Raw genomic sequence first — 27,088 nt, forward strand, 5'->3', positions numbered from 1 at the left:
TTTCAAGGCAAGAGACCAGGAAATTGTTTGCCATTGCCTGCTTCTGCATCCCTGGTCCTTGTTGGAGGTCTCCCATCCAATTACTAACCAAGGATGAACCTGCTTAGCTTCTGAGATCTGATGCAATCGATTTTAGTTTGTCCCGCTGTTGTCTTTTTGGGCTTCATAAAAAATGTGGTCTAAATCATATGCAGACATACAGTTGAGTTGTTCTCAAAATATACAACTGTGGATGAGGTGGGAAAGTGAAGAAATTAAAAATGGTATCCTTTGCCTGTAATGCAAAGAAAGTCCACTCTTTTTTTTTTCTTTCCAAAATTGACTTTATTAAAAGTGCAACTGGAGTGGTGGTGGAGGCATGGTCTTACAACAGAGTCCCATTAGGGGAAGAAAAATGTATGACCCTTTCAATTTATAAACACAGTCATGATGGAGCTGGCAATCACTCCCTTTTTAACACTGGAAACAGCAGGTTTCTTTTTACCCCAAGTCAACAAATGGCACAAGAAGTTTCAGACAGTATTATTTGTAAAAGCACAGCCCTTACACCAGGAATGATCAAGAACTGCACTTGCTCTGAATACCTACTGACTTGCTCTTGCATCTCATGTCACACATAATTCACATCCACTTACTGTTGCAAAGTGCATGATGGGTGGGGGAAGCACACGCAGAAGACAGAATGTTTGATGATAGTCATCAAATTCATGCTTGTGTGTACAGGATTTGAAATTGGCAGTGTTAGTCACTAGAGTTACTTTTTACTGCGCTGGGATAAATTGTTCTCAGTTTATTATACTCATTCGTTTATCAGCCTTCTGTAATGGTTTTCCCCACCCATTTGTAGCTACTCAAAACCAAAATATTTGAAAAAGCAGCCAGGGCTTCTCTCTCTTTTCCGACATAATGCTGAATAATTTCAGCTGTTTGCCTTGCATTTTGGTTTATGTTCTTGGAGTCTACTGTGGATAAATCTTGTTTTTAAGCTAGCAAGTGTAGAGACGTGGACACAATGGAGCTAAGACTTGTTTCACCATCTCCTTATGGGTAAGGCAGCAGTTAACAGCTTTTGCCTTTGAGAAATCCCTAAAAGCCTAAATCAAGAACCACCTTTGTAATGCTTGGATACAAACAATCGCTCTATGCAATTGTTAGAGAAATCTATGCTGTAGGAGTACTGGAGTGTTAGTCCCTACCATGTGGATTTCATGTTCAAGAAAGAGTTTCTTTAAAAACTATCAGGCATGAATACAGTAGTAAAGTCTAAAATAGCACAGCCGATCATTCAAAGCCATAGTAATCAAGTTGGAGCTTGTCCCAGGCAGGTGAAGCTGTGAAAACTAGACTTAGCTTTAACTGGAAAGGAAGGAGGGCTTTCAGTAGACTAGTGCCATGCCACCCAAGTGTTTTGTCAAGTGGAAGCACTTGGGAGGAAAGGAGAGCAATTGTGATTCAGTTTAGGGGTTCAAATGCAGAGGTCAAACCTATACTATTTTTGGAATTTCTACATGACTAGGATATATGACCAAAGATATGTTCTAGATGACACCCTCCCAAAAGGTATTTAGCATATATTTTTTCCAGCCCCCAAACTAAATGTGTACTCCGGCCTGTGTCTGCAGCATATGAACATATAACCCTGAGAAGTACTTTTGCCAGAGTACAAAGTACTTTTACAACACGCTAGCCCTTCTCTTGTGGTACTTCACAGCAGGACATTGGTTCAAAGCATCAGTGCCATTGCCTAAGAAAACAGAAGTAAATTAACAGATATGACTTCAAAACATAAGTGTAAAAGATGCCACACCTTAACCAAGCCTTGTTCTATTATGAATCCCCACTATAACAGAATACTAGCTCTAGGCAAATGTCAGCTACGCAAGTGGCCTCTACTTAATAGCAATTCAGTTCTGCATCCTTTTTAATGTTTCTAATATTCTATCATTCTGACAACTGAATAAAGGAGGGCTTTGCCTATTAGGAGAGAGGACCTCCTAGCACTGTCTCCCCATATTCATTAATAAGAGAGGAGATACATAACTGAGGCAGAGGGGCCAGGCCCTGACAGCCCCCTTCTGCTTCCCCCAGCAAGTGACACACACCACATCTCGATCAAGTAAAATGGTTAGTGTAGAGATATGTGGAAGTGGGAATTTATAAAGTGTGAGAGCATCAAATACCATCACTGAGGTCACAAAAGCAGCAATAGTCCACACAAAGAACGTAACAAAAGTCATTTGTTGACGGAATAGCGTAGGCAATAGCCAATGTCAGACCTCGTACTAATAACAAGCTCAGGTTAAATCGTAGAATCAGGCAAGGTGGGAACCATCCACTTCTACCATCCGTTTACATATCAGAATTCTACCAAGTTAACTTTAGGTATTTCCTATCTTTTATCACAGTTGTCCAGTACTAGTGCACTTCCAAGTATCTGACAAGCCAAACTAGTTGCGACTGTGAGACTTGCAAAGTGGTGAAGCAGGTTCTAGGAACCAAACACTTCCAGAGGAACTGTGCTGCAGCAGGGCTTTAAACCAGCCATACAGGTGCTAAGGGTTATTTCATTTTCTGAACTAGTCTTCCAAAGCCTTCAGCACCACGACCTGCCAAGAAAGCTATGAATCAGAAAGTAGGCAAATATACAAAGGAAAATAATGGAATACACTGAGGCACTTTTTTGGTAAAATGATAAATAGCGCTAAAGCTCTGAATTACCTAGTCAGCAGCTGTAGCACAGTTCCTGTCCTGTAGCACTAGCCAAACAAGTGGAACCCCCCCCCCTTCATTCAAGGGCTACCTTAAAACTAATGTGGTGTGCACGAAGGAGGTTTTAGATTCACGCTAAAAATAATGCAGGAATGCCAAAACATGTTTGCAAGTGAGTAAGACATTCACCAGAGAGGAGTGACTTGCCTGTGATTCCCTGTCAATGTCAACTGACAGCAAATCCAGGGTTGTGGTTATGCAATGAGCAAGATTGCCTCAAGATGATACATGCCAAATTTGGTAGAATGGGATGCATGAAGCAGTGCTCCACTAATTTGGTTCCCAAAAAAGTTTTCAACATGATGCTGCCTCCCGCACAAGGCATTAGAACTGAACTTTCTGATCACCTTTGATCCTTTGCTGGAGCTAATGTTGAACAGGATAACTAACCACCACCAGAGATCCATGGGTACCTGACACAAGAGACCACTGCAACTAAATGTTAAGATGCAGAAGAGCAAGTACCACTAATTAAATGTATATGAAAACCCTACTGAATCACAGCTTTTTGAAGAACATCAATTATCACATTATTAAGAGGAAGTAGAGAGACAGGTTTTTGAAAAGGGAGTTGGTAAAAAAGGCCAGGTTACAATGAAGTTCTTAGGGCTTGCTTCACCTGTCCCCTTTTGAGCTACATCCATCAAATTTACCTGTACCAATATCCCTGGTACAGTAAGACTGCCTGCCACCAGTCTCCAAGCTGGTATGGCTATAGACGGTTTCATGTGTGAAGCAAGTCTATTGATGAGCAAATGCCTAAAAATGAAATATTGGCACATTTGCTCAATTGATGTGCCAACAAAGGCAATTTAAATTGTCAATGTTACGACCAGGAGATCCTACATTTTTGCCAAGATGTTGCCAAATGAATGTAAATGCCACATGATAGCTCGTGTGTAATCATTTGAGATGCTTTTAATTTTATTTATATGAATAGAAAGCTGGAAACCATGTCTAAATAAAGACATTTAGGAACTTCTTGATCATCTGATCTACAGAAGATAACATGAAAAGGCAGCTATGGCAAAGGTTTAAGAGGAGGGAACGCTCCCCCCCCCACCACTAACTCTACACTTTAACGCTGCTACAAATCACTAGAAATGGAGGGGGGGAGCCCTCAGCATCATTTAATGAAAGTGGAGGATGAAAGAAGGGATACATCTATTATGTCACAGACCAGGATTAAATGTATTTGGAGAAAAAAATATTTGGTTTTAATTTATCTACCTTTTCTCAGTACTTCTCCAAACTCTGTACACATAACAATTACCCAAGAAATTTACATGAGCTGCTTGAGACTACCAGCTTTCACAACATCACTCATCCTATAGCCAGGAATTAGGCAGATAACTGGAAGGTATAGCATGATGCTGTTCAGATTGGAGGTTTCTCGGAAGACCCTGGATTTGCTAATTTGGCAGTGGCCAAGGTCAATTTAAGGCTAAATGCAATCCACCATTGAACGTTGTGCAAATTCAGAAGAAAAGATGAGCCAAGTGGGTGCTTAAGTCATTTCACAAATGGTGCCAGATCAACTCTGACTCATCAGTTTTTGCTTATGAATACTGGGTAGAAATATTTCCATCATTTTCTTTCATAATCATAACAAACTTGATCAAAATATTACAGCTCCCACCAAAATGGATGCAGTGAAGTAGTATGGAGTAAGGGGGGAGGGAAGAGTCAGGTTTTCGGTAATCACTGAAGTGACAAATACACATGGGGGCTCTAAGAACATCTACCTTTTCCCATCCAAACCATTCTAATTCACCCTGGGAGACTTACTTCCTCCACACAACATTATAGAACACTGAGAATTCTACTAGAGAGAAGCACAATTTTTGAAAGGTGGGCCTCAGAAAGTATTGCGGGGGGAGACAAAAGTAGAAAGCAAAGAGGTTTGAAGAAGCACTACCCCACTGGGGTTTAAAAGAGAACTGGGAGGTCAACAGGAGCAGTGCAGTACCTGAGGAAGCTGAGGCAAAAAAAGGGAGACCAGCCTCATGCTGCCAAACCGAAGCACCTCTCATTCAAGAGGTGGATGGGGAACCGAAAAGCTGCAATAGCAGCTATGTAAGGAAAATCTCCAGGGGGTAGCCATCAACTCTCCCATTCCCCTGGAATTTTAGATTCCAGTTTCCAGTGTATAAACATTCACGTTCCTTATTTATACATAGATACTTACATGTGCAGGGTTTTAAAAAATGACACCCCTATATGTTAATCAGGAAGCTCCAGCCCCAGTCCACTAAAAACATGATTGTCCCTAGACTTAACCTGACAGCGTACCCTTGCCCCACCACCCTTTAAGTTACATAGATTCCCCATTAACAGTGGGCATCATAACCCTCAGTCAATGCAACTAAATGTGGATCCAAGCGAAGTCCATTACTTCTTCCGCAACGCCAGCGCTACACCCACTGCCACTGCCAGGATGGCCACTGCAGCAGCCCCACCGTATAGCAGAATTGATTTGCCTTCTGGCAGCAGGATGGGTTTCTCTTCTCCAGCGGGAGACTTCTCTTCCTTTTCTTCGGAATAGCCCTCTTTCCTCACCTCCAGTTCCTCTTCTGGAGGCAGTATTCTCTCAGGTTTGGAGGCTGCTTTGTCCTCTACAGGAGATGATTTCTTGGCAGGCTTACTCAGTACTGGAGTTTCAGGTTCCAACTCCACTACTGCCGCTCCCTCTTTCTGGTGTTCAGTAGGCATAGTCGCAGATAGGCTTGGTTTTTTAATTGACATGATTTCTGCCTCTGACTCCATCTCCAGCAAGGTGGTAGGAGCATCTGAGGAACCCTGCTTTGCAGTTTCAGATTGAAGAACTGCTTCAGAAGTTAATGTTTCCTCAACCCCCTCTGGGATCTCCTCCTTCTCAACATGTACAATATCAGAGTTAGAGGAGTTGTTTTCACTTCTCTCTTCCGCACCTCCATTGCTGTCCAAACTCTTCACTTCTTCGGGATCCATGGCCACTTGTTGCCAAGACTCGGGCCCCAAAGAGACTGGCAAGCTCTCCGTATGCCAGCTCTGGCTAGCTGACAAGGAAACGGGCAAGCTCTCTGATTGCCAGGACGTTGTCACTGTGGGTGACTCAGGAGGGCTCACCTGGCCTGAGTTGTCACTGGTTAGGATATAGATGTCATTGCTATCTTCGGCAATGAGTCCGTGGTACTCCTCCTCTTCAGAATCCAAACTAAAGACAGTGCCCTGGAAAGAAAGAAACAGAGTCAGCAAAGAAGTACCAGCTTTACACACACAATTTCACCAGCTACATTAGAAATGTACCTTAAGAGAAGCAGAATTTTTATCAAGAGGCATTTTCTGTCAGTAAGCCTTAATTCTGAACTACAAAGAAATCAAGATGTCTTAGAGCAGTATGAAACATGGTGTGAACACAGGTACATTTTTGTCATTGTGTGAAAAATCCATGAAAAAAACCTGGAATGAAAATCATGCATACTAAACTTACAAATGGCATTGCATTTATTTCAGTGCCAAGCTTCCAATTGCAATTTTTCATGCAACTCTATATTATTTATTCAGGCATCTTTTTCAGACTACTTACTCAAAAGGAAGACTAACACACACACCCCGCCAGTTATATACAGCAACTTTTAAAATGACTGGACATTAATAACGTGTATGCAAATGCAAGATGACCCCCCTCCCTTTTAAAGCCATACCTTGAAATAAAATCTAATCTTTAAGTAAATACAGTAGCAGATATTTGCATTTGACTGAGCCTCATTAAGTAAAAGAGCATCAGTTACAAAAAGGACAGTTGCTTCTTTTTTCAGCTTAGAGCAAGCAATGAGGACAAAGGGGCTCCACTTATCAGAAAATCATTGCTAGCCTGATTTTTTTTAACCAAACTAAAAGTAGTATAGAACTGTTTGCTAATAGAAGCAATGAAAAATACTGCACAGAAACTATCACCAGTTTGCCTCATCAATTTTCTTAACATTATTCTGACCTTTACTTTCTTATTTGTTACTGTTCTACTTTTTGCTATAATGTTTATTGCTATAATATATTTGTTCCAAAAGTATCTAACCCTTTTTATTGTGGAGTTATAAGTAACATTTCCCCTTAAAACGCAGGAACAAAAAGAGACAATGATTTTTTTTAAAAAAAGCTGAGAACTGGTACATTGGAGCAATAGATTGCTATAGCACAATGATGTAACTTCCTTTTTAAACCTTAAAAATCTTTCTGGTGCCACATGGGGAGTCTCTGCAGCAGTGGATTGAAAAAAGGAAAGTGCAGGGAAAGAAGCTGTATAGATGCTCTGTTGTCAATAAGAACGGTCCTGCGTGAACTGTTCTAAGTATCACCTTGTTTGTATTTATTGTCATTGTACATGGATATTGACTAAATTATGTTACTCATTGGCTTTAAGTATCATTAAGTGGTTGATTGAGATGTTATAGGTTCCTTGCTGGTATCAGCTCCCCAGACTTGCGTTATTTCAGGAACCGCCTCTTGTGTGTTGTTCTTGTAAATTATAAGCCTGCAATGGAGACTTGACCATTTTATTATTGAACAGCATCTAATATAATTTTAGGCTGATTAGCAGCAACAATATGTAGTTTTATATTCTCTAGGTGGCAAACCTGAAGATAACAGAGAAAATATTTCATTTTCCCAAAATCTAAAGCAGAACAGATAACATTTCTACATAGTGTCCCTCCCCAGCCCCACCAATCCTGAAACTCTGAGAAAATAGTAAGATTTGAGTCCAGTAGCACCTCGGAGACCAATAAGATTTTCAAGGTATAGTCAAAGCTCCCTTTTTGAGAGTCAAAGCTCCCTTTGTCTAATGAGAAAATAATGTGTTCATACACTACACAGTATGAGCCAGTGTAGTACAGCAGTTAGTGTTGGACTAGGATCTGGGAGACCCAGATTCAAATCCCACTCTACCATGGAAGCCTGCTGAGTGACCTTGGGCCAGTCCACATGCTCAGCCTAGCCTCCATCACAGGGTTGTTGTGAGGATAAAATGAAGGGAGAACAATGCAAACTGATTTGGGTCACTATTTGGTAGCAAGTCAGGGTATAAATTAAGTAAGCAAACAATTATCTATTTCTATGGAAAGTCCTAGAAATAAAAATTTGTGAAGATGTGCCTCTCTTCTGATTGTTGATTGTAAGCAATTGTCAAATAAAATTTTAATTTTCTTAACAGCTTTTCCCCACATACACAAGATCTACCCTTGTTTTGTATTGTTTGACAGCTGGGAAAAGCAACTACAAGGCCAATGAAGCCAAGGACGAGTATCAGATCACTACTAAATGTCTTCATCTGAATCCAAGCCAGAATCAACAACACATCTTTTCTTCAGAGTATTCATCAACTTCTTTAAAAGCAACAATAACATGACACAAAGTTTTATTTTAGCCACACTGAGGGCCTGCTCCCCTCAACCCCGCCTTCCAAAAAAAATGGGGATGGAAAGGCAGTATGGGAGAGTTAAATAAATTAAACAAGACTATCAAGAGTGGAGACGTATGTGCTAGGGGCCTGCAAGTGAAATGCTCTGTATTTGTAAAACTATTGGTTGGGATGATGTTAGAGTTACCGGCCTCAAGGCGGGACCTCGAGTTCTCTCGGGATGACAACTGATCAACAGACTACATAGATCAGTTCTGCCAGGGGAAATGGCAACTTCAGAGGGAAGAGTCTACAGTATAGAGAGAGAGGAGAAGTCTTAGAGCAGCTACAGAGGGTGGATGCTCTCGGACTTCTGCTTCTCCGATGGTATACCCACAGAAACTAGAAGAAAATGATTGACTGTCACTTGTAAAGATACTAAAAGCAAGAGGCCAGTTGGGGATTGAGGGAAAGATGGGTCTGTTGTTGGCTGGCATCCTCCTGTGGGCTTTCAGAGTAAATTTTTCACTGTAACACTGGGAAAAACCTGAAGAGGATTTTGAATGGGTTTTCAGGTTGAGTGGAACATAAATGGAAAGCACCCAGTTACATTAGCACAAATATTTAGGATGAAACAGTATGGCATATATGTCATATGCATGCAGAAGATTACAAGTAATAAAAGGTGGGTGAAAAAGATTGGGGAGGAGGGATATGTGGCAGGAAATTTAAATTTCAAATTTGAATTTTGATAAACAGAGTGACCTTTGAACTGGGCGTGGCACCACAGGTGCGGTATCACATCCCTGTTGAACTACCTTCCTGATGTCCAGTAGTTTGCACATTGTTGGCCACTTAAGTGTTTGGAACCAGTGGACAGGATGTTGGATTTGAAGGGGGGAAATGAGTTTCAATCTTCTCTCACTCATAACATTTGATACATGTGCCTTGAACAAGTTAATAGTGTTAGCCCTAATCATTTTCACAGGATTGCTGTGACTATGAGATAACTTGATGTATATGTTTCATAATGCATAATGGGGCCTTCCATGGCTTGGCAAGTCTACCCACTCAGTTATGGCTGCCTGAAGGATCAAATCTAAGACATGTAATAGAAAAGTACATACCTTGATCATTACTATGAGACAAAATAAAACATGACAAAATAATTGTACATATTTTCAAAAGAATTTAAATGGCAAAATGCCAGCATGGTGTAGTGGTTAGTTGCAGACTAGGATTCAGGAGACCCAGGTTCAAATCCTCATTGGCCACAGAGGCTTACTGGGTGACCTTGGGCCAGTAGTGCACACTCAGCCTAACCTACCTTGCAGGGTTGTTGTGAGGGTAAAATGGTGATGAGAAGGATGTAGGCCACTTTATTTTTTACTTCATTTGTACTCAAACTTTCTCCCCAATGGGGACCCAATGTGGCTTACATCATTCTTCTCTCTTCCATTTTTTCCTCACAACAAACTCTGTGAGGTAGGTTAGGCTGAGTGTTGTGACTGGACAAGGTAATCCAATGAACTTCCATGGCAGAGCAAGAAATTGAACTCGGGTCTCCCAAATCATAGTCCATCTATGATCTATGATAGTCCATCTAACCACTACAGCACACTGGCTTTGAATCCAGATTAGAGAAAAGTGAGGTATTAATAATACATTTAAAAATGGTGATAAATTCCATAGTGAGGGCAGTTTTTCACATGCCCTTTAGAGGGTGCCAGTGTCATTAAATAATCAAAAGTGACTCAGAGGAACAACTGGTTTTTCTATTTCTAGTCTTTCCCCACAAATTCAAACAAAGTTATATTATAACTTCTACATTCTTTCTATATGAATTCATGGAATTGCTTTATATCGTACTAGAACTGTTCAAACAGAGGCTTGGGGTACCTTAAAACTAGAGTGGCCAATTTATTGAAGCATAAGCTGCAAGCCAACTCTTATCAGGGATGTGAAGTGTTGCATTCAGTTGGCAGATTGTGCTGCAAACAGCAAGAGGAAAGAGGGCAGTTATTATAGAGAAAGATCAGAAAACCTGTTTACCCAGCAAAAGGTGTGTGCCATTATGCTACAGAGCATAAATGGTGACAAGATCCAGACCTACTGGCTAGTCTTCAAGGTACCACAAGACTTCTTTTGCCTGCAACAGCCCAATACTGCCACCCCCCTGGAACTGTTCTAGTTCCACAGACTATACAGCCTTGCTTGCAATCTGGTCATAAGCACTCATGCAACATTCACACAAAGCTCTCAAAGCTTCTGCTGATAGCGGCTTTGCACATTAATCCATCTGCGCTAATGGAATGTGGCACATGTAGAAAGCTGTATCGGGGGCTGGACCGCAGCCATACTGAAAGCAATTACTCCGTAAATCCCCACCCACCCTCTCTCTGTGCTGATCAAGCTGTCTCATGGACTGAAAGAGTACATATTATTCTCCCATGGATATTTCCCTACCCACTGTCCTCTGCGCAGCTCCAGCCTGGTTCGCACTGAGTGTACTTGCTTCTGCAGAAAGCACTACACAACAGCTAGAGATGTGAAGGCTGGGGGCCCGGAAAACCTGAGACAGGAATGTACAATCCCCTTCCCTGAATAACTTTTTTCCCAATAGAAATAATGTAATTTTATACGTAAAAGTTAAAATGATTTTTAAAATTTTCTTAAAGCAATAAGACAGTTTAGGCTTAAAAAAAAAAGAATTGCATGTATTTCAATTTTTCCCAAAAGGAAAAAAAAAAGGATCATAAACCCCCCCCCCCCCACCACCAATGCTCAAGGCTTCAAAATGTATAGAAATCTTATCTCTCTAACAGCAGCATTGTAATGATAGTGCCCCTTTGTGGAATAACTTGGGATTCTTTTTTAACGTGCTTCATAGACATACATTGTTAGACCCTTCCAGACTTGATGATGACAGAATCAAAAAGCATTCTGCCTTCCAAGAGGCCGAAGAAATGCAGAGAAGGGATCTGCTTTGGGCAAATCCATACTGGCCTGTAAGCAAGTTTTAATGCCCTTCTTTACTAGTGCTTAAATTTAGCTCAACAGTGGGGCTAGGCGCTTGAAGGAATACTGGCCAACAAATCGTCCACGGTGCCAAGTTACAGTCCATTGTTACCTTGCTATCTTTACACTTGCACTTTCATGTACACTCTCTCTCTCTCTCTCTCTCTCTCTCTCTCTCTCTCTCTCTCTCTCTCTCTCTCTGTGCTTACTTTCTTATTAGCCCTTCCTTTTTCTGCATCTGATGCTCCTGGAAAATCTGTTCTGCAGAAATTTTTGAAGACAGGCACTCCCAATTATGCTCTGGAAGACCAGATGCCTAAACAGTTTAGCCTACATACTGAAAATACCTTAGGCATTCCTACTCAAAAAGGCTTCAAGCATTATATTTCTCCACTAGTCTATTTGCTTGAGGAGAGGCCTGCCATTACATTGCCTGAAGATTCAAATACCATTGACTCGCCATGCCACGCCACGCCATGCCATTTGCCAAGCAGACCTAGGCGCAGCAGCCTGCCATTTGACCCACAGAAGTTATTCCTTCGCCACACCGCAGAACAACATCCCAGCAAGATACATTCACTACCCTGTACTTACTCCTCTCAAGTAGTGTAGGATACTTGAAAGCTTGAAAGGTGACAGACTAACTCTACTTAGGCCAAATTTATTGTCTTGCCCTTTTCTGTCTTTGGTCTAAATCCCTCCTGCTTCCTTACACGTGTTTCTCTCTGCAGTTTTGTCACAGAATTTAGCAACTCTCTTGTATGAGTGTGTCTCAAGATGAAAAACATTATGTGGGATATGCAACAAATGAATAAATGAATGCAAAACTCCGCATATTTCAAATCAGTAATATGGCAGAAATAGTTTTCTTTTTTAGCATCCAAGGTAAATTTTAGTTCTCTATTTCAGCTCAGATTGCACAAGCTACAAATCCCTTCCATGAGTATCATATGATCCACAAAATAGCCTAATTTTATGTCACTGAGGAGGCCAATGAAGTTGCATACTGAACCAACATATATACACCCAGCTCTGAGGCCATCTGACAGAACAGAGGCACAAGTTAAAAACAAGGTCAGAAGCCTCTTCAGAGTGCAGTTTAACAGCTTTCAAGTGTACCATTAACAACAATGTCTGTTTTTAAAAAAGGTGGAGCCAAAAGGTATGCAGCAATAATGCAGAAGCAATCTTAAACAATACCATTATCGTAAGGAGTGGTTTGAAGAAGCTCGTTTTGCAGATGTGAGCTAGAAAAGAATCTCTCTTATACTACGTCTCTATCTAGTTCAGTACTGTTGACTCTGGCTGGCAGTGGCTGGCAGTATAGCCTTGGGCAGAGAAATGTAATTCCAGCATATGCCACCTGATCTCTTTTAACTGGAGATACCAGCAAATGAACTTGAGAGCTTTGTGTACAAAGCAGGCGCTCTACTTTTGAGCGGTGGACTCTCCCACAGAAGTAAACAGGAAGCTAGCAGCCAAACATTCTCAGTGGGGGGGGGAAAGGAATATGCATGGGTAAAGAGACTGTTTCCCCACGCAAGAGCAGGGAGCAGCCACAGTAAGAACAAGGAGTATGTGCCGTGAAGGAGACCTGAGAGGCCAGAAGAACTTCCACACAGATATAAGAATCAGTTTAGTGGTTAGGAGCAGCAGGAATCTAATTTGAAGAACGGGATTTGATTCCCCACTCCTCCACTTTAAGCCAGCTGGGTGACCTTGGGTCAGTCGCAGCTGTCAGAGCTCTCTCAGCCCCACCCAGGTCACAGGATGTCTGTTGTGGGGATAATAATGCACCAACTTGTTAACAGCTCTGAGTGTGGCACTAATCTGTCCTGAAGAGCACAAGGTTGTTGTTGTTGTTATTATTACTATCATCATCATCATCCTTAAGAATGCCAGTAAGGAGGATAGCATGAGTCAGGGGAAGTTTGAGTGTGGATGAAATGTCCTTTGACATGGAATGAAGAGGGCAGGACATTTACGGAAAGAAGTGAGCATTTAGAGAGCTGTTATCCCTATCTTAATAGTACTTTTATGCTTTTGTTACCTACTGAGCATGCTGTATGTAAGTACTATTTTATATTCTGGTATTACCACAATTGGTAATACACAATTGTTACTCAAAAACATGAGTAGCAAAAAGTTCTGGCAGTCAAGACTAAGAATGGAAAAAAAAAACCTCATCGTGTAGAACTAAAATCCATTAGTCATGCCAGCCATGACTCCAAGAACTGAATGCTTGCCGATTCCCTTTTTTTTAGAAACATAGTAAGTTTTGGACATAGCAGGCATCATTCCAGGGCCATGTCCAGCTATGCAAGAAACCTGAATGCACTAAATCGTCTTTTGCCCAAATACAGTTTATTTATACCAGCCTATATAATTTTCAAGCAAGGTGTTAAGGAAAGCATAAAGCAAGGAACATCTCCATCTCAAGGAGAGATTACCCCCTTCAACAACTTTTAAATAAATTAGATCTCACTCTTTTTCAGTTTTTCTTTTCTGCAACACTTCAAGTTTAAATTAAACACGTTTATCTATCCTCATAAAACAAACTCTCTCCATTAGTCTTCAAAATGCCCCCCAAAGAAGTATGTTTCTGTTCTGAGACAAAAACAAGTATCTGAAAATTTCTGCCCTGCCACCCAAAGCCATAATATTGAACTAGGCAATTTTGATCTCTCAACAAAAGCATCTCACTCTTACAGTCTGAAAAGCAACCGTGAAATATTAATTTCACAAAAGGCACAAAACCATCATAGTTGATATGGAAATGAAGTTTCCTCATGCAATACAATATCAGAATTTGAAACACTGCTTCTTGAAGTTCAGTTCTACAGACACATGGGTGCTTTTATCACCTTAAACAAAATACCAGCATTAAAAATTAACCACTGAGCCAGATCGTAGGGTAAAGTATCATCTCTCAAACAACTCATGCTACAAATTTAGTAACAATGCAAAGACAAGCACTTTAATATACTGCAGATTCAAGCCCCACATTTAGAGATCAAGTGGATGTTGAATTTCAGTCATTTACATTTATCTTATCCTTAAATGCCAGCAAACATAGTAAGTGGACTAACTGATGTTGCAGATTACTAACTTTTATGCAACAATCTTTTAACATCTTTCAGATTTCCTCCAAGATCCTTGTTAGCACACATGGAATACTGGAAATAATACTTTGATAGAAGAATCTTACCCAAACTGATCGTTCTTACTCTGCACTTTTTCCAACAGAAGCGTCTGATGCAGCAAACAAGAGAGGGAGATGAAACGAACAAGGGAGGGGAGAGAGCGCGCACTGCACGTCAATTGTTTATGCCCTAATACAGCTTCAGGGCAAACAGAGGAGCTGAGCTACTGCCAAATTAGAATGGAAGTTATTTTCCACTGGGTCAGATTTTTTTAATGCAACTGTTCTGTGACTGCTCTGCTTTCCATAAGCAGTGTCAAGAGAGGAAGCTACATCTTAAAAAATGCTAGGAAGTTAGTGGATTTAATAGAAGTATAGAATACCAACCTAAAAGGTAAAGCAAGTAGACAGCTACATTTTCCCTCCTCTTTCTGTTGCTTTAAAGTTTCTTCCAAATATGGTAACAAGCTAGACTGGATAACTATTTTTATATCTGGATTATTTAGGAGATTATCAAAATTGCAACTCCATTCTTTAAAGATTTGCTTAAACTGCTTAAAAGGCAAATAAAACAAAAGATTTGCTTTCCTTGTTTACCACCATTTCCCACCAAGAAAAGCAAAAGGAACGTCCAACAAAGTAAGTAAACCGTTCTGCTTGTTCAGCTATCGATCCAGCAACAATTGGCAAAAAAGTTTCCACCACTTGATTGCAGTCTAAAATTATGGCTCCTTAACTCCTCCTTGAGCATTCCGTATTACTACAACATGGAACACTTTCAACATTATCCAAAATCCGTAAAGTAACATACAGGTTCTAGAACTTATGCAACTACCAGTTTGCCTCCGGTTTTCTGTCAATGGATCTTCCTCTTGATAATATGAAGTCTCGACTGTACAAAGAGATCTCCTGCTTTTTTAAAAAGCACTTTCTGCTATCCTCATAAGGAAGTATAAAGGGAGGCTCTAGAGCAATCTCTTTCAGGCAGTATGAACAATTCTATATAAACTTTAACCATGAGTATTTAGCTAGACCCTCCCAGACAGGTTCCTCCCTCTTGGACAAGTTCTGCATAACTTGTACCAGCAACGTCTGTTGGACTGCACCCTTTCTTGGACTCAAGCAACTCACAGAAAGGCTAATTCTAACGCACCTCCATTACTGGAGATCATCAAGGGCTGTTATATGTACTCTCTGAGCTTCAAAGCAGCACTGTTAAGTTACAGTAAACTTCTGACAACAGTATTTAAATGCAACAGGAAAAAAAAGTCTGGTTAATGGAATGCCATGTCCTAAGAAACCATCTGAACAATGTGAAAAATTTATATTCAAGCCTCAGACATTATTCTCTTTATACACCTAATGTAGTTCTACAGTTTCTTCAACATAAACTGAACAAATTTGAAGTGTCCAATAAGCGGATCGAGAATACCCACCCTGTAAAAATCCTGTCCTACACTCTTTCCCACAGCAGTTAATCACGACAAATGTATTCAGTTAAAAAAAAAACAACACCTCAAATCTTTCCTCAGCTTTTCTGCTCAGTATCAAAAATAGCTCTGCCCTGGTGGTTATGCAGTTTGTGTCAGTCCAATTTTATGCCTGGTTAGAGGTGAATAGATGAGTGCATGATTCATGGAACAGCCTAGCCAGCTACAAACACAGCGTCAAAACGATGAATGCTCAGAGACAGAGCTAGGATACTGCACGTTTTTGTAAACCGTTATGGGCTGGAATAAGTGTTTTTATATGAAGCTTTACAAAAGAAAATCTGAGGAATGGAACAGAATATCTTGAGAGTTCCCACATCAAAAGGAGCAGTGTAAGAATCATCTTGCTAATATATTAAAACAAGTTCCAGAGATATTTTCATTAAATCCTGGCCTGAAGCATAACCTGATGTAACAGTCTATGTTTTGCAAGAGTGAAGGTCACACAGAAAATCCAAATGTTTTCTGCTGAACTAGAAAAACAAACAAAAACATTGCACCAGTCAAGGGTCATATTTAGTCTCTTAATAAAAATGGGAATGGGTTAGGATGGGACAGTAGAAACAACAGGAAGCGGATGGTTAAAAACAGCTGTCTGCATCCTTCCAGTCCCCTTTTTGAAAGTCAAACACATAAAGTAAAATAGTAAAATGAGACACTAGTAGTATGAGGTTATTGATGTTTAGACTTTCTAATCACTGAATATTCCTGATCAGCTTTACTTTCACAATAAAACCAACCTGGAGTCATTTCACTAATCCCAGATTAATTCAGTTTAAATCTGGCAATGTTCTACCTCCCAGAACAGAATAATCTAGAAGCTTTGGTCAGCTCAAGATCAAGTTATCAACACAAATCACCGAAATGCAAAGAAAGGGGCTGCAGGCTTTTGACAGACTCCCACAAATCTTCAACTCACAATATTTTCAAGTAGGACTTCAAATGGAACCCAGTTCCGACAAAAGTCTGGATTTCCTGTTAGAGATTTACAAAAGGGGGTTCTAAATGCCTGGTGGTAAAAGTAGTTAAACAAAAAGAAGAGGAAGTGGCCCTTACTGATAATTATAGATGGAAATACTGTTAGACCAATAATTCTTTGCTGTGGACATTATGTAGATCACCAGAAACAAAGCCGTACCACCCCTTAAAGTACTGAATGTATAATCATTGTGGATATGTGTACTGAAACTGCCCATGGTTATGCATAGCTGGAATTTTCTTCTAAAATACAGGAGATCATTCATTTGGGAATAAGCTCTGCCCCACATGAAAACCAGTGAGAATTTTTAGTTGTCCATTTTTTTACAGAGCTCTTTCCCTTTACCTCAGATTCTGTGTTGTGCCACAGGCAGGTCAGGACGGCTCTCCTCTGCACCTAAAGCAAATCTTAAGTCCCACCTCTGCATGAAGAGAATCACGTTTAAACTTCTGACCTCAAAAGAAGGATGCATTCCTCTACCAGTTCTCTTACCCATCCGCCTTGTTGAATGACGTAGTCTGCAACATAGTCTTCTAGGTACGTCACACCAAACTGCAGCAGTGCGCCAAGCGGCTCCTGGCCCCGTCTTGTGAGCTCCACTAAGAACTGCTGAAGTATTACCAAAGGCACTAAAACCTTTAAAAAAAGTTGTAGTGAAGGACTGCAATATGCACAATGAAATTCAAAGAGTGCTTTGTTTATCTCCTGTGCAAGTAACTTTACTATGTATTGAATGCAGTACAGCATGTAATTACAATAACAACATTCGATTTGTGTAACGCCCTTCAGAATGACTTAACACCCACTCACAGCCAAGCCACAAGTGACGCCTGACACAGGTTGGACACTTGTCAGCTTACCTCAAGTTTTGATGGGAAACGTAGGCGTTCCGGTTTTACAGCTCGGCTCTCCATTACAGCTCCAAGACCAGGATGCCTACATTTCCCATCAAAACTTGAGGGAAGTTGACAAGTGTCCAACCTGTGTCAGGCGTCACTTGTGGCTTGGCTCTCAGAGTGGTTTACAAAGTATGTTATTATCATCCCCACAACAATCACCCTGTGAAGTGGATGGGGCTGAGAGAGCTATGGAAAGCTGTGACTGACAAAAGGTCACCCAGCTGGCTTCAAGCAGAGGAGCGGGGAATCAAATCCAGTTTTCCAGATTAGAGTCCCACTACTCTTAACTACTACACCAAACTGGCAAGAAAAATGCAGCATTAAGGCCGCCTAAAAATTTAACTGTATGTTTGGAAAGAGTTTTGGAGAAATGGGAGTCTTCAGGCCCCTGGGCCTAATAAGTACACTGGCCTGCTAGTCCCGTGAACTAAGCAAGAAGCTCTCACATTACTTTCCTCGGACTACCCACTGATGGAGGGTACAGAGAAGTCGCTGCTGCTGGCAGAGTCGTCACCACTTTAAATTAAGGGACTGGGGTAAGAACAAAGATGGCAGGAATGGAGCCATAGCTTTGCAACTGGCTGGGCTGAAAAAGGCGTAAATGTAGGAGACAGTAATCCCATCATTTTTCTCTTCCTTGGTCACAGCTCACCCTTCTTCAGCTGATCAAGCAATAAACCTTACTGGAAAAATATGCCCCTGCTCCATTATCCTTCATGACCCTACTTAAAAATACCAGGATGGCAGGAATATCATGCCAGAGGCCACCTGGTAGCCTTCTGCATGCTGAATTCTACCTATCCGTGCCAGCAGCAGTCCTTGTGTTGCAGACAAACAGCAACACAACTGTAACATATGAAAAAATAATGCTGCTCAAGCTTTTATCTTTTTATTATAATTATCTCTGTATGGCTGAGAACAGCTTACACATGACCCCCATACAATTTCTCATGCAGGCAGCTTTACAGCTTCTGGACTAACTGAAGTGGGAACACCCACCTGAGAGAACTAACATAAATATACACTCAATGCACAAAGTGAAATGTGTTCATATATTCATACAAAGTTAAATACATGGTCAATAATGTGCAATATGCTATACATACAGAACTTATACCACTCTTAATTCTTGAATATTCTTATGACCACGTATATCAGCTTGGGTATAATCGAGGGCATATAGTCACTGGGCAGAAAAGTTAATTGTCTTCTTTCCCTTTTTTTCACAGCTGATTCGGCAAGAAGGTGGAAGTCCAACTGCTCCGCCCAAACTAGGGCCGGCTATCTCTCACACAGATTTTCGTCTTGTGGGCTTCCTCAGGGGCATGCAGTTCTTCCACCACAACATTATAAAAATGCCTTCAAAACCCAACTGTGCCCAAATGTAATATAGAATTTTGCTCTTTCATGCAACTTACCCGTTTGTGCAGTTCAGCACAAATTCACTATTCAACCCCCTCGGTTTCATACTGTCTCTAGGATTAAAAACAGCATTCTGGAGGCTCCCCTAACACAGCATTACATTGAACATAACCATACTGCCACTGACCTTGCGGTTGCGGTTTTAGATGTAGCTCCCAAGGGCTCTGGGCTTCAACAAAATTTGCTTCAGAGGGAAGCTCAATGGATACACTCACTGGACAGTATGAAACCGAGGGGGTTGAATAATGAATTTGCACTGAACTGCTTTTTAGGTTAGAGTTTGGTCTATTGTGTGACTACGCCTTTAAGCTGTGTGCGTTTGGGTGGTAATATAAGCGGATGTAATTATGCTTGGAGCACGCTCGGCGGTTTTTGTCAGCGTCACGCTCCGGGTTGTGAATGAAATATAACACAAACGGGTAAGATGCATGAAAGAGCAAAATTCTTTATTACATTTGGGCTCAGTTGGGTTTTGAAGGCATTTTTACAATGTGGTAGTGGAAGAACTGTGTGCCCCTGAGGAAGCCCGCAAGACGGAAATCTGCGTGAGAGATAGCCGGCCCCAGTTTGGGCGGAACAGCTGGACTTCCCCCTTCTTGCCGAATCAGCTGTGAAAAAAAGGGGAAAGAAGACACTTACTTTTGATATATATGAGGAACTTACCTTCAGCTGGTCATAAGAATATTTAAGAATTAAGAGTGGTATAAGTTTTGTATGTATAGCATATTGCACGTTATTGACTGTGTATTTAACTTTGTATGAATATATGAACACATTTCACTTTGTGCATTGAGTGTATATTTATGTTAGTTCTCTCAGGTGGGTGTTCCCACTTCAGTTAGTCCAGTTTACACCAGAAATAGCCTCTTTGGAGACAGTTTTACAGCTTCGGCAGCAAACAATGTTATATACCTTTCAACACCACCCCCATCTTATTTTTAGTATAAAATAGCATTTATTTTCTAGCTTCCCCCAAACTGCTTCTTCTGTGCTAGAAGAAGGTGGGGGGGGGGTCACACCAATACAAAGTCCTGGAAGAGAAGGGGGAAAAAGGACCATTGGGAAAAGATATTAAACTTATAACTGTATATAAGATTATCTTATCACAGTGGGAACATGCAGAGATATGGCTACCTCACAGAAACCCTGTTGAAGCAGTGCACAATACACATAGGGAGCTATCATTAGAGATTAAATATATTTGCCCACTGGACCTTTGTTTTTGCTTCTCTTCCTCCTTCTGCACTAGGCCACACTTTGAATAGTAAAAGGAAAACTCAAAAGTCCACCTCATGATGTAACTGAGGAAAAATTAGTTAACAGCATTAAGTGTGTTAAACTCCTGCTCCAAATAATTTAATATTCTTCTTGATGGAACAAAATATGTGCTCTCTTAAACTCTGGGTTACTTTTCACAATACAGCTTGCAGAGCCAAGACTGGGGCAAAAACTAGCAGAATTAGAGACAATAATGCCTGAAATCAACAGGCTGAACAGAATCTATTACTACGTTTTAATAATACAATGCATCAGTACATATCTAATTCCTTATAAGAATTAGGAAGTTTCTAGGAGCACTTTGCAAGAATGAGGATAAGGTTCTAGATGCTTAGCTTGAAGCACCGGCTGATGCTTTTATTTATTTATTTATTTATTTATTTATTTATTTATTTATTTATTTATTTATTTATTTATTTATTTATTTATTTATTTATTTATTTATTTATTTATTACAATTTTTTCACCTGCTGTTAGGGCAACGAATTGTAAGTTGGTAAAACAGGGAGAATTCAAAGAAGTCAAAAATCTGTTAGGACAAGGAATTGTAAATTGGTAAAACAGGAAAAATTCAAAGAAGTCAAAAATTCTTTTACTGGGTTTGCGCAACCTTGTTAGAATTCAAGGAGCATTTTCAACCTAAAGTTTGGGATTAGAGTATTTGAAGGACTGCTTGCTCCCATATAATCCCACCCAGTTAAGCATTGGAGGCCAAGTTTTATATTCTTCCAACTAGAAGCAAGATAAGACTAGACAGAGTATTCTCAGAGGAACTCATTGCCCATCTATCTTCCTGGCACCAAACTTGGCTATTATTATATACCAGGTAAAAACTGTTCTGTTTTCCCAGACTTTTAATGTGATGTGTATTCTACTAGTGATTTTATCTGCTGTTGTTTACATTTTCTATATTCTACTATTTAATTACTTTTTATGTGCTATTACTTTAAATGATTTGCAAGCCACTTGGAAAAATCAAGGACTGATAAGTAAAACAGAGATATCTGACAATAAAAGTAATAAATTTGGACCTTGGTACTTGTGATAACTATACAGACATAACTGAGTGAAGTGAATTGTTCTGCTTCTTTCCAAAAGGAGAACATCTGCCACTTTTCAGCTAAAGCCACTTCAAACTCTCAGTCTAGAAGAAATAAAAGTAAAATCCATAGCCAGCATTTTGCTTGAAGAACAGCAAGTACTGTTTTCAATTCCCTTACTGACAACTCAGTGCTTCTGTATGTTTCACTTGTGGCAGACCTACTTAGTCTCTCTGCAAAATGTTTAGAAAACGGGGACAGGAAAAATCCTTTGTTCTTTTCATTTCCCTTCCAGGGTAAAATACTGATTACATGATAGATGCTGAAGTGAAACAGATTTCTCTTTACATGTACAAGGATTTTTCCCCCTAGAGAAAATTTGGTTATAAGGGTGATATACAAAGACCACCATAATTTATAGTCATGATATTCTGTTAACACCTTATGTTCGGTAAAACACAAGACTAATGAATTAAAAGGTTCTCTGTCGGAATTGGTGGTACCTGCCAAAGACTTCCAATTTCCTTCCTTATTAGAGGCAGGGGGAAGACAAGAGTGACTAAGAGCAGGCCCACTCACTTTCAAAGTGCAAACTCTGTGTAGCCTGAGACCTGGACTTGAGTGGTGGCAGGCACACAAAGGGAGGAGAGCAAGAACTTCCTCCCACTCAATGTTAATCGCTCCCATCAAGCAGAGGGAGCAAGGGTGGAGGGGCATTCTTATTACTGCCCTGGGCCAGTTCAACACCCAAGTTAAGCCCTCGTGGGGTGCCAAAGTGGCAGCGGGCACTACAGGAAAAGGCAGGAGGAAGCTAAGAAGGTGTGTGCCTCGTCTGATGTCACTTACCCAAGAGCTTCCATTATGAGCCAGGATGTAGAGACAATTGTTCTGCAGCTCACCGTGGATGCACAGCACAATAGGCCCATGCTTTGTTTGCTGTTGCCTACTGGGGGTGGGGTCAAACTGGCCAGAGGTAGTGGCTGAGAGGTGGTGTTCTGATTACCCTCTCCCCTGAAATGTCATGCTGCATCCTAGAGGCGTGCAGGAGAATGGGGGGGGGGCAGTTTAACCTCTCAGCTCAGAGAACACCAGAGAGGTAGCCTTCCGACCTGATTTTTGAGACAAGAAAAGGAAAGCGGATATTCTTATGATGCTAAATTCTGTTCTAGCATTCTGCAAGCGTGATATAATCCTGACGTGCACTGCAAGGCAGACCAAACTCCTCAAGCATGCACTGCAGATGTCCCAAAACTGGCAATGGCCTGCACGGAATATGTAGCCCATTCAAAGTAAAGTTGAGTTGGTCCATACCTTACTCCATCCAGTGGCATGAGTTGCTGCCTCCTGTGTCCTTTCTTTGTATTCCTGATAAGTCACTGGCCTGAAGAAGGGAAACCAAAACGGAGAATTACACAGGGCTAGAGGAGGGCAAAACAAATGATTATTCAGTTTTCAACCAATATTTCTGCATACACTGTTAAATTGGTTATACTAGTATCAAAAGGAAATTTCACTTACCAACAACATTAGGTCACACAATGAGCTAATTTAATTTAATTGCTGCTGAATTCTCATTCAAGCCACAGACAGGAAGTAAATATTGGAATAGTGGGAAATTAATTTAATTGCTGTTTAAAACTTTTTTAGGGAGGGTGGGACGGCTCCATTGTACAAGGAAAACTTGTTGCAAGTTGAGATGGACGCAAAATTAGTCATCCATGTCTAGTACAGATTTTCCCCAGATGCAGAAAATCCCGTTTTTTAGCTCAATCTTCTTCTAACTTGGAACTTCGTAAGAGATGTTTTTAGCCTATACGACTACCTTGTTACATTAATTAGGCTGAGAGACAGAGACTTCTGGAGGTAACCTACTCAGCACCACAGCTGAGTGGGGATTCGCGTCTCTCTTATCCAAACATAAAGCATTACAGGATCCTGGAGTGCGCTTAAACATTGTTTATGTTTTTATATTAAATTAGTACTTTTTACAGAAGTAAAGCACTGGGGCCTTGCCAGCTGATAAAACCAGGGCTTTTTTTCAGTGGGAACGTGGTGGAACGGAGTTCCAGCACCTCTTAAAAATGGTCACATGGCCACCAGCCATGTGACCATTTTTGCCAAGGGCAATTTAAACTTTAAACAATTTAAACTTTAAACTCCCCCCCCCTTGTTCCAGCTGACCCAAAGTGACATCATTGTGCGGTCCTGAGTTCCACCACCTCTTTTTACAGAAAAAAAGCCCTGGTTAAAACTCTACTCACAATCTAGTCCAGTAGCTTCAAGTATGTTCAAGTACTTGTGCAAGAGAACTTTAAACAAAAAAATGGTCACAGACCCACATTATGCAGTAAAAACCCAACTCCTTCACTCCCATTTCAAAAAGCAATTTGCTGTGTAGCACAGGATATCGATACTCTAGAAACACAAGTTCAAGGCACCTCTAAACACAGAGTAGTCTGTAATTTGGTTCTGTCCATAAATATCATTTATACAAATAACTGTATACAGGCATACTACATTAAGAACGGCTGAAATTCATTTTCCTTCTGTTCTCCAGCACAATAGCATATGCTGAAAAATTCTATGGTGGTAAATTAATTGCCTGAAATATTTTTAAACTGAAAGCACAAAATTTAAGCATTTTAAATAACTAATAAATAAAATGGAATTTAACACAGCTGGACTTATTTTGTCATATTAGTTTCTGAAAATTAAAATATCTTTCAGGAGAACAGATATTGCTATTTTTGGTGTAGTGGTTAAGAGCATGGGACTCTAATCTGGAGAGCCGGGTTTGATTCCCCACTCCTCCACAAAGCCAGCTGGGTGACCTTGGGCGAGTCACAGTTCTCTTGAGCTCTCTTAGCCCTACCCACCTCACAGGGTGATTGTTGTGGGGTAATAATAACACTTTGTAAACCGCTCTGAGTGGGCATTAAGTTGTCCTGAAGGGCGGTATATAAATCGAATGTTATTATTATTATTAAAAATCTAGACTAGTATTTTGAATTTGCATTGAAAGCATCCAAGCATCAATGCGCATAAACATCCGGAGACTGTCTCTAACAGCTACGTCACCCACATACTATATAAGATGTACTTGCATTTGTAATTTCAGATATTTGCTTTATCCAAATTATACTTTCAAACTATTTGCAATAAATTATACAGTCACAAAGTACACAACAATCTGAATCAGAACATGCAGTTGACGGTAGCACCATATCATAAAGCCTATATACTAAACTGTAAAAATTTTATGGCTTTACAGTTATTAAGACCTAAGGTCTTGACAAGTTACTTGCATAAATAAACAACAGGTCTGAACTGAATTTGTTGAATGCAGCAGCTTCCTGCAAAAACATTTCACTTCCTGTTACCAGCTGCATATTCATGTGCAAGCAGCCAGTCTTCTTGTTCAGACAAGCAGTAACTGTCACTTGCCAGAGGTCTCGACCCAACTTCTCCAGCCAACAAACACAACTGGGCTCCTGGGCAGCTGCCAGCATTTTCTCGTTCCCTGTCCCCTCATGTCAAGAAGGAATGAATATGAAAGATGCTTCAGGGAAGAAGTGGCAACGTGTTGAAAGGTAAGCTTAGCTAGACAAGACTCTATAGGGAGTTTTCACAAGGTACGCTGCTCCTGCCATTTCTTTCTAGATTCAGGAGATACCCTTAAAAAAAAAACCCCATCCTGGGACATGTCTCTTAAGGTCTGCTTAAGAGTCTGTGCTTGCATAGTGAGATTACGTATATACAAACTAGGTGGTTTTTTGACATTCTTCTCTGATTAATTTAAACTGCATGTTCCTGACTTAAAATCAACAAAACTTGACATAAGTATAGCATTACAACAAAGGCAAATGTGCAGGATAGTCATAGGACAAATGTTCAATATGCAGGACAGTCACAGATTTTAGGAAAACAGATTAATTGAGGAACTACTTGCACATCTCAATTATTTATTTCATGTAAGAAAATCTTTCCTACAATATTTATATACACAACTATAGGCCTTCTGATTTAATTTTTACTTTACAGCTGCTACTCTGGGCTGTAAGAAGTGCCTACTCAAGACAGACCACTCTTCAATAGAACCAAGAGGATACAGCTGATGCCCTCATGAATCCATCTTTGCACCCAACACACTAGAACCCAAGATGTACTTCCAATATATTTTATGTTCCAAAGAAAAAGCTTTGCTGGTCACATTTTCCCTGAAAATGTTAGGCTTCTGCATATTGCAAGACTACATGTAGCTGAGCGAGAGAGAGAAATATAGTAATTTGGCAAAATCCCTTGCATCTTTACAAAAGGTAGAATGCCAAGTTTATCAAGCTATTGTGGCGTCCATTATCTTATCCCGCTAGCGTTCACACTACTGACACAAAATAGTGCCAGGACTATGTTCAATACAACAGCTATACACATTTGTTTGAAAGAACGCAGTGAAGTTACAACTTCCTATCTCATGTCAACATTGAGGGCCTAACCCCACTAAGTGGAAAAAAAAAGCAAACTGACTTACATTAAACACGCTTCTGTGCTACCTCAACGCAATTTCTCTATTACTTCCTACTCGCCCCTCATATTAAAGACCGGGAGCGCTCCCACTATGAGAATGGGGAAGTAGTTCCAATAGCAGATGTTCACCCAAGATATATGTTTGGTAACATCTGGGGTACCTAAAATATAGAGATATCAGTATTAGCCCCATGGCATTGCAATATGGCAACCAGAAGTTAAACATTTAGGATAAAGGACACTATCCTGACTACTGTCTAGTATGCAGTAAAGTTAGATGCTGAGTGTTTACAACTATCAGCATAAACAGCAGTGGCTTCTGAAGGATGTTTTTATTATGGCTGATCAATGCTCACAATTTAAAGAGACGGAAAACTGTTCGTTTGTTTCATGCACCAAAAAATGAGTATTTAAGAAGGCAAACTGAAACAGGTTTAGAAAGAATTGCAGCAAAAGGCAGTCACATCATCAGCATTATTGTAACTGTGAGAATTTTAAGAAGTACCTTCCTGCTGAGCAAAGCAAATGAGAACTCACTTGCTAAGTAGGGCCTCTAATGCCTTTTGAAGAGGTTCCTTCAGTTCTTGGGATACTTTTTCTCCAAGATGTGCTAAACAGTCTTCTATTGAAGTCTCTGGGTCAGCAGGACTGAAGACTGGAGATGTGTGGCAGTCAAATCCTGTGCTGGTAAAGGCTGAAGACGAAACGTATAAAGCCACAACTGAGAAGACATTTCATATTCTTAGTGATACAGAATTGCTGCACTGTTCTCTAACAAAATGCCCATAACTATTTTGGCTAGTGCAAAAGGAATATTTGTATACTGCAGGGTTCACTGCATATATGCGCTGCATCTCTGCAAGCTTTACCCTGGGCTTTCTTGGTTTGACAGAAACCAGGACACTGGTTTTAACCTTTTTAATATGTTTGGTAATTCATTAAGAATGACTCAGATATGCAAGCTTTCCATCCCTTCCTACTCAATATAAGAGTAGCTATGCTGTTGTGCCGTTTTTATTCAAAGATGTCAATTATACCATCATTTGCTGGGCTCAAGAATTTAAAAATGGCTACAAAAAAAAGAGGACAGCAGGTTTAATTTCCATCAGCATACAGCTTTACCATATATTACTACTCCATTAGTCTCTTA

At 40.4% G+C, this 27,088-nt stretch overlaps 1 protein-coding gene across 3 annotated transcripts in view; it reads right to left on the reverse strand.

Annotated features, from left to right (window-relative positions):
• Positions 1 to 179: 179 nt before the first annotated feature.
• Positions 180 to 27,088, reverse strand: part of BCL2L13 (BCL2 like 13) — a 45,108-nt gene continuing 18,199 nt past the window's right edge. For all 3 annotated transcript variants that reach the window (XM_054987771.1, XM_054987773.1, XM_054987772.1), the window contains exons 4-7: positions 26,476 to 26,632; positions 22,726 to 22,795; positions 17,268 to 17,411; positions 180 to 5,979 (exon numbers count right to left, since the gene is read on the reverse strand). In XM_054987771.1, coding sequence (XP_054843746.1) covers positions 5,161 to 5,979; positions 17,268 to 17,411; positions 22,726 to 22,795; positions 26,476 to 26,632 — 1,190 coding nt within the window. In that variant the 3' untranslated portion in view covers positions 180 to 5,160. The remainder of the gene's footprint in view (positions 5,980 to 17,267; positions 17,412 to 22,725; positions 22,796 to 26,475; positions 26,633 to 27,088) is intronic.

Source organism: Eublepharis macularius, chromosome 9 (assembly GCF_028583425.1).
Source record: "Eublepharis macularius isolate TG4126 chromosome 9, MPM_Emac_v1.0, whole genome shotgun sequence".
Taxonomy (NCBI): Eukaryota; Metazoa; Chordata; class Lepidosauria; order Squamata; family Eublepharidae; genus Eublepharis; species Eublepharis macularius.